Below are 8,464 nucleotides of genomic sequence, written 5' to 3'. Positions count from 1 at the left end.
TACCGTTTTTATATGTTCATGTTACACCCAGAATGGGTTGATTTATGAATGATTTGAATGAAATCAATAAAATACCATTGAAAAACAAAGAAGTGTATGTGTGTGTCTTTTGCTCTTTTCATGTGGTGTTATTTTGAAGTTTATTATGTCAAAAATGTATGACCACGCACTTGCAATCATCATGTATAGTGTTGATAGTATAATACGTCGGAGCGTTCGATTGGACCAAACAATTAACACTAGCTAAATAAATGAAAAATATAATATTATTCAAACCAGATGTGTGCATTATTGTTGTGATCTTTTGTGACCACTATACCAGATGTTCAAAAGGTATGAAATGGAGATATATCAGATGTATCATTAACACTCACTAAAAAAAAAAAAAAATACACACAACCAACCATACTCATTCTTACTCTATTATTCTAGTAGAAAATCGAATCAAACACAAGAAGTTTTACGATAAAACGAAACTAATTGCACTGAACAAAGAAAGAAAAATGCTATTATCATTAACACTCACATACATACAACCAACTATGCTCAATTAAACTCTCTTATCTTAGTAGAAAATCGAATAAATCATAGAAAGGTACGATAACGAGACTAACTACAATAAAAAGAATCATTCAGCAGCTACACCACAAGAAGAGGAAGAAGAAGGAGGAAAAAAGAAGAAGAAGGAAGCAGAAGAAGAAGAAGAAGAAGAAGAAGAAGAAGAAGAAGAAGAAGAAGGACAAATTTTAAAGAAAGCACAGTTTTCGGACTTTTTGAAGATATTCATCTTGCAGCAGCTTCTCAGACTAGACTGATCAATCTGCTTATGGAATCATTAAACGTAGAGGGCAGCATACTATACACAATAAAGTTTGTTGACCCATCGATTGATGAGTGCAGTATACGGAAACATGGCTGCGATGATCTAGAGCGAGAGCCGAGAATCACGACCACAACATCTTACTTCACATTTCCTTTGATAGCATCAAAAAGGTAAGATCGGCGCTCATTATTTTGGCAGAAGCAAGATAGGCTACACTGGGATGGTTTTAAATGATTTTGCATGGGTGTTGAGGGATATTTTCAGGCATTCAGTAGCAGGCGATTATTACAGCCTTGTGCAGAAAGAGTCTGTGCTGCAGCTGCCGTGCTGCCGAGTCGAGGGAACACAGTACAGTTCAGTACAGTACAGTTGTATGTTTGGTGAATGAATATTATGTTTATGCCATGGACCCTGCCATGCCCATGCCATGGTATGGGTTGAGTGAGGCGCTCAGCTGGGTCCACTCAATACACCTGAGTGATACAGACAACACGCAGTGACGCCACATAGTAAATTTAGTCTACTAGAGTCTAGTCTAGCCTACTGTATAATAGTCTAGATTTCCATGGTCATGGAGAGTCATTACAGTGTTGACAGTATTTTTTTTTTATGCCGCAGTCTTTCTCTTTGTTTGTCAAACAGGGAATCCGACAACACAATACCACATCTCGGCTCCAGAAATTTTTAATTTGAACCTGATCCATTATATGTAGAAATTAGTCTAGGAATTCCTTAGTCTACACTGCACTGTAACTGTAAGTCTAGATCTGTGTTACTGTTAGATCTGCTGTCAATAGACAATACTGACGTCATATTCAAGGTCTTGCTAGTGCTTGGCCTTCGTTGACACTGTTGCAATGTAGTGTTGGACTGATTCTGCAACAAACAAGTGAATTAGGCCTAGCTCTAGATCTACACAATATGTAGCTAGAGTCTAGGCTTCTTACAATTCTGGTTCAGTCTCCCTCCTTCAATCTTGACAATTATTGCAAACTTTGGATGTGTGTGTGTGTGTGTTTGTGTGTAAGCCATGATGGTGGTTTAGATGCATGGTGCAGAGTAGTAATCCGAATTATGGGTCTACACACTAACAGTAACACAGTGCACACGACCTTCCGTTGGTCTATGATGAAGGAGGGCTTCCTTCCAGGGATGGTACAGTTACACAGTGCTCAGTGGGAGGATGTTCCATGTTCAACCTTTAATTCTTAAGTTGTCTGGGGAAGAAAAAAATGTTGTGGTATTCCGTTCTGGAGCATGTATGACACATCCTTCTGCATGGAAGTTATTGGCCAAACGAGATTGCACGTGCAGTGTACATGCATCTACGTATGTACAACAAGGTTTACTCCTAAGCTAGAACATGTCTAGCATTTGTTTAATAGAGAGAAGCTAATCACAGTAGACTTCTATAACCTTTTTAATAACCTGAGGCCCACTGCAGCTCATGACTGCAATTCATTTTTTTTTTTGAGGCCCTGTTAGTGATAGATAATTTTTTTAATTTTTTTTATTATTATTTCTTTTAATTTGACTGATATCGCTGCCCACCTGTGATAGCTTTGCAGCCCACTGGTTGAGAAGCATGTGCAGGGACACATCACAGTAAACTTTACATGTACATCTGACACTACGTAGTTGCACAGTAGTAGCAGAGTCCCATGATGTGCAAGGGGAGGAAAAATATTGAACAGACTGTCCATATCTGCCTGCCTATTTGCATAATGAAGGTGTCTTTCGCTCTTTGTTCTCTTCACAGTTGTATTTCGAGTGAAACATCAGTCATTGAAGGCCCATTTCACTATTTACATTGTAAAGCAACTTGTTTATGTTGCAGAATCTGCTGAAAGTACAACTCCATCTCAGGATCTGTAAAGTTTCAAGAAAAGTAGTTCCATGTGTGCCCTGCACTAAATTTGACCTACACTGTACATGTAGAACTACATGTGTAGTGTGTCTTTTGTGACCTTCTCTAAAACTAGTATAATATGGTGACTTTTTTTATACAAGGGTAGAGTAAAATATGGGACCTGGAATTTATTGATTAGATCCAATGATTTTTTTTTTCTTCGGGGAATTCTAAAAGAAGTAAAGAAATATAAAAATAATAACGAAACTTTCTTACTCTAACCCTAACCCCTAAATTCCTACCGTGCAAATACTCTGTGTACCCTACTTTAGTCCCTAGTAATAGTAGTATTATTATTTAGGGATTTGCAATGATAGGTGTTAGATGTCATACTGTACATATTGGTACATGTTCTGGAATTTTCCCACCAGGACTTAAAAAATCAAATATGCATACATTGTATGAACTACTATCAAAGTGTATGTTACCTGTATTTGAAACTGCGTAACAATCAACTATGGCTCAATGAACAAACTACAAATTAGATGTGCAGACAAGTTGGTTCATATCAAGTGCCACCTTCTGCCTTCCAATCATTTACATTGTACTTGCCTTTGCACTTTGCTTCCCAGTAGACCTACTTGTACAATGTACATACTGTAAAAAAATATTTTCGCGGCATGATATTTTCACGAATTGGAGCCGACGGCCTTCTTAGCGGCATGAAATTTTCGCGAGTTGCCTCTAACATTCAATGCGTATAGTGTAGACTAGAACTTTTACATGCATTTTAATTTTGCGAATCTTGGCTCGCGAAATTCGCGAAATTAAAATGCACACAAACATTCCTCATTTTACAGTAGTTTCCAGTCGTCAGTGCAGAAGCTGTGAGTCTAGTGTTGAACATCACAGCTATTTTGAAGGACTAGGAGAGCTACATTTACTAAGTAACAGGCCAACTCATCATAATTCATATGGAAGGCTGGGTGTACAAGGAGAAAAAACACACAAGGTACAGATCTATAATAGTATATTATCAAATTTCCATATGTATGGTGGTTGATGGTATGATACCAAAAAAAAAAAGAAAAACAGGGAATGTGGTCATGCAAAGTGCCTTCAAATTTCTGAGAATAGGAGTTCTAGGAAAAAAGCTGCCCAGAATTCACTGTGTTTATCTTTACCTGGAAACTTTTGCCAATTAAAAGTACAATCTAATTCAGAAGAGTTGAGGCCTTGAAGTCATTTTCTATTCTATGAGATATTTATGAACATGCCTTGTTAAATGTGTGATCTGTCATTATAAAGTTTGTTTTCTCATCATTGTAGTACACAAAGAGGGCTGATGGCAGAGCATGTTGATTATTAAAAAACATGTACACGGAGATCTTGCATCAAGTACACTTGTATCTGTGTAGGTGTTCAACTTTCGAAGAATAAAGTCGCCAAAGTAATTCATAACATTTCAAAGCCATCGTTCAGTTTAAGAGGAGTGTTTTATTTTGTTTTGTTTTTTCCAGCACAATCTTTGATAGTCAAAACTTGCATACAATGTACATGTACAATGTACACTGTATATTTTCTTCTCATACTGTATTTGTGTGTCCTTATTTCTTTGCTGCAGATCTGACCTGATGAATCCTGTTTATCCAGCTGGCTTACCACCGGGCTACCCAGGTGAAGTATTGAACAAACTAGTATGATGAGGTTTTGTAATCTCTCAAATTTTGTTAAATCTCTACAGTTGTATATGCCATGCATTAAATGTCTTGAGTGCAATTTTTTGCCTATTGGGACTTGAGCCATTTTCGTAAGTGGTTGAATTCATGATCAGGAACCACAGCAACAGAATGAGAAATAAGTATTATCCCTATTGAAGGAAAAACTCGAGGAATCCAATTACCCCCCCCCCCCCCCCCCCACCACACACACACACACACACACTAACACCCTTACATTGCATTTTTCTTATGGAGGAATATTTGTGAGTTGTTAATTTAACAAATTTCTATAAAAGATTGCAAAATTTGCAAAGATAAAAACACCACAAAGTGTATGGTGTGTAATACCAATGAAGGTGAGAGGTGTACAGTGTATTTTTAAATCCATTTTTTTTTTATATTTGTTTTTTTTCTTTCTTTTTTCTTTCAGTAGAATGCTGAGTAAAAGTGTCTCATTCTCTCATCTGTTGTATTTACAGTGTTCTGTGGTATTCCAAAGAACTCTGTTATGTTATTGTCTCATGCATTACATCTTTTCTACATTCTGTTGGTTTCTACAATATCTGTTTAGCTTTTTTACTCAAAACTGTTTAGCTTTTTTACTCAAAACCGTGTGTCATCATGTCTTTTTATGTATGTAAAGTTATTATTGCTGAATTGTCAAGTGCCTCTGACTATTTATATACCTTTCTTTCTCTTCCTCTGATGTTCATCTACAAATGCCCGCAGGTGTGGCCAGTATCACCACAGGCATAGGGGCAGTTCCTGGCGTGATGCCCCCACTAGCCTACACCCATGGCGTGTACTCACAAGTCAGCCCGACATACAGTGTTCCCAGCTCACTGAGTATGTACTGTAGTACTGTAGTACTGTAGTACTGTAGTACTGTAGTACTAGCAAAGGATGGAACTGTTACCATGACAACAGACAAACTTTCTATGTTTCTTTGACTTTTTTTTTTTTTTTTTTTTTTTGCTGTACAAATGTAGAGTTCTTTCCTGCATTTATCATATCTTCATTTAAATATTAAAATGTAACATTCTGGAGGAAAAATCATTCTGATAACTTTGGTAATACCATGCAGGCTTTTTAAGTTTTCCCTTGGCCCGGGGATGGGGGATATGGGAAATGTGGAAAGGATGTGTGGAGCTGGACAGAGCGAAGGAGGCTAGACTAGTTATAACTCAAGACTTCAATACTTGCACACAACATATAATATTAGTATGCTACTTCCTACCCATCACAAAATCTGGCCAACTCAAAATGAATTTTTTTTTTCAGTCCTGGGACATGAAGATGTGTACACTCGGTCATTATTTACAAAGAGATCAATTCAATCTCTGTCATAGTAAACTAGGGTAATGTTGTGTTTTTATTTTTTATTTTTTATGTTTTCAATTGTTCTCAATCTTCTGTGGTTTACGTAACATGCACAAAAAGAGGAAAGCTGTGAATACATGATGCAGTTTTGGTTGAGATATTGATGGCTTGCTTAAGAAACCACTAAATTGTAGCTTGTGTTTAATACAGCTACTACCCTTCTGTGTGTTACATGTATTTGTGGTGTCACGTTCAGCGGATAACTCCCACCAAAACCTGCTTACAGTGTCCCAGTTCACGCTAAAATGGTGTGGAGTTTACGTGGCACACTTTCCCTTTGATAACAGAATATCAGTATTTTTTGTTTTGTTTTAAGATATCCATCTGATTGGTAGATCTCTGCGATAAGCAAATTTTTGTAATTCGCAATCAGCAACAGATGGATCAGGGAGGATATTCACGTCCAGCAGGGGGCCAGAGCACTTTATTATTGATCGTGACATAGGGCAATATAAATTATCTTCAGTGTATATTCCAAATCTCTCGGACCACAAGGCTGCCAACACCCTATCTACGGCGGGTCAATGCCAGTCTGACGAAAGCCTGCCGAAAATAGTAGGCGAAAGCTCACAAACGTAGCTTATCAAACTCTGATTGTGAGCTAAGGAAATTTGCTTCTTACAGAATAATCATTGGTAATGTGTGAAAGATTGTCAGGCATTTGCCAGGTTTGACGTTCTCACCTGTATATGATCATGTGCTTGTACCAAGCTCTGTATTAGTCATGTGTTTGCTATGCTTTTCTCTCCCCTAAACAGCTGCCAATGGCCAGGTGGCAGCAGCGCCCCCAGGTGGTGGGCTGCTGTATGAAGGATCAGCTTCCCCACTCATTAGACCTTATGGCAAATCAAGTGAGTACCCCTCCTCCACTGACTGCACAGGCCAAGGCTTTTAGCATTGGTACTTTCTTGTGTATTGCCAGTCATCCTTTGTTAGCTCGACCGAGGAGGTTATGATTTTGCCGGCGTTGGTACAGTGTATGTCTGTATATTTGTTTGTTTGCAACTAAAACAACTATTATACAACTTATGAATGGATCGGATGAAATTTTTAGAAAAAGTTGATAATGACACAAGGAACAAATGATTACATTTTGGTAGTGGTCTAGATCACTGTCTGGATCCAGGATTTAATTTTTTTTTTTTTTTGAAGAATTCTTTATCATTGGGAAATACATGTAGGGCTGAGAAACGAGGGAATTCAAGCTGCACACATTTGAGGTGTGTATAAGAGTGGTGAGGGCGTGCTCAAGGGACAGGATGATGCTAAGATAGAGTTGCTAGCATGGATTTTTTATCATCGCGAAATAGGGTTTACTTTTAGCATATATAGATATGTGAATATTATGGTTGGAAATGAGCTGCTTGTCAGAGGTATGCTCTCTCTGAATGATTTTCTAGGTTTTGTACGTTTGTTTGCTTGTTTGCTTTTATGGGCTGTGAAAATCTGTCATTGTGTCACGTTTCCATTTTTCCAAAGGGATCAACAAGTAAATTGATTAAATAGATAAATGAATAAAGAAAAGCGGAAAAACATATAAGACTAAAACTTAATGTTTACATTAAACTGATCTGTCGTACAGACATGTTGATATTAGTTGTATGCATACTACAAAATTGTATGTAAATGATTGTTTTTGTTCAAAGTTTCCCAGCTAACATGTGTTGGTATGTATGGTTTTGCAGACATCTCTCTATGTTATTCTTGGTCTTGTTTAAAGGTTTGAAAGGCAGAAGAATGGGTTTGTCTCGTGATAACTTTAATCAGTTTCTCTCTGACTCGGATGACTTGAAATGCTGTTTGCAGGTGTGAGCCTTGGAATACTATGGATAAAACGTTGACTACTATATAGGTATAACGAGCTCTTTTGGCAGAGCAGCTCTTAAATTGATTGAAGCTACCCTGTGTGTAAAAGACTCTGTTTATTTATTTATTTATTTTTTTATTTTTGCTTCTGTTTCCTCTTGCTTTATATTGTGCTCTCGTTTTAAATGATTATAATTTCTTTCCAGCAGGTCCGTATGCTGTACCAGTTACCCACAGCCCGGCACACGCATACCAGCCGTCAATAAGCTCAGCTCCATCTCACAGCCAAACGGCGTACACACATTCTCTGTCACAAGTAAGTTTCCATGATAACCAATATTGCCTCTTCCTCCTCGCTGTAACCCTCACGGAAAAAAAAAAAAAAAAAAATGTTGAAGGCCCCTGTCTATAGTGGCTACCTGTTCATAACAATTTTTTTGTCTCCCTTGGGTGCCTGCTATGGACAGGTTTGACTGTCAAAACTGTATACAAAAAAAAAGAAAAAAGGAAAAAAAAAAAGAATCCTAAACAGCACTTCTTCTTGCCACATCTCACTCCACAGCAGAATGGAAGCTCGTTATACAACGCCCAGACTGCCTACCCACCGGGACTTCACCCTGCAGTCATGACACCTTCCACTCTGTACCAGCCTCAAGCTCGGCAACTTTATATACCCAGTGGAACACAGGTAATTTACCCCGTCAGGATTTCTAGGGGCAGGGCTCCGGTTTAGTCTTTTTTTTCCTCTTTCGAATAAATGTGTCCATTAAGCTGTTTGCAATATGTTATGTAAGTAAATGCATTGAAAACAGGGTAATACTTAGACAAATGCGGTTGAATTGTAAATGCGGCCAGAATTATTTTCTCTATCTTAAGTTTTTACAC

General features: G+C 37.8%; 1 protein-coding gene across 1 annotated transcript; it reads left to right on the top strand.

The window, feature by feature from the left end:
* The first annotated feature begins 901 nt into the window (after positions 1 to 901).
* Positions 902 to 8,208, top strand: LOC139723821 (uncharacterized). Its single transcript, XM_071635028.1, has 7 exons — positions 902 to 993; positions 3,533 to 3,684; positions 4,297 to 4,349; positions 5,123 to 5,239; positions 6,532 to 6,624; positions 7,789 to 7,895; positions 8,203 to 8,208. Exons 2-7 carry the CDS (start codon positions 3,647 to 3,649, stop codon positions 8,206 to 8,208), a joined length of 414 nt encoding a protein of 137 aa, XP_071491129.1. The 5' UTR covers positions 902 to 993; positions 3,533 to 3,646.
* The last annotated feature ends 256 nt before the right edge of the window (positions 8,209 to 8,464 follow it).

The sequence above is a fragment of the Diadema antillarum genome, unplaced genomic scaffold (assembly GCF_040938485.1).
Source record: "Diadema antillarum isolate AM-2024a unplaced genomic scaffold, OU_Dant_1.0 scf00000201, whole genome shotgun sequence".
NCBI classification, from domain to species: Eukaryota; Metazoa; Echinodermata; class Echinoidea; order Diadematoida; family Diadematidae; genus Diadema; species Diadema antillarum.
Note: the sequence above shows the minus strand (reverse complement) of the source record. Positions and strands in the feature narration are given on the sequence as shown.

Excerpts from the sequence above, each read along its gene's own strand:
- LOC139723821 (XM_071635028.1), top strand. The coding sequence starts at position 3,647 with ATGGAAGGCTGGGTGTACAAGGAGAAAAAACACACAAG. Across the intron at positions 4,350-5,122 it reads CTTACCACCGGGCTACCCAG|GTGTGGCCAGTATCACCACA; the intron begins GTGAAGTATTGA and ends AAATGCCCGCAG. Across the intron at positions 6,625-7,788 it reads TAGACCTTATGGCAAATCAA|GTCCGTATGCTGTACCAGTT; the intron begins GTGAGTACCCCT and ends TCTTTCCAGCAG.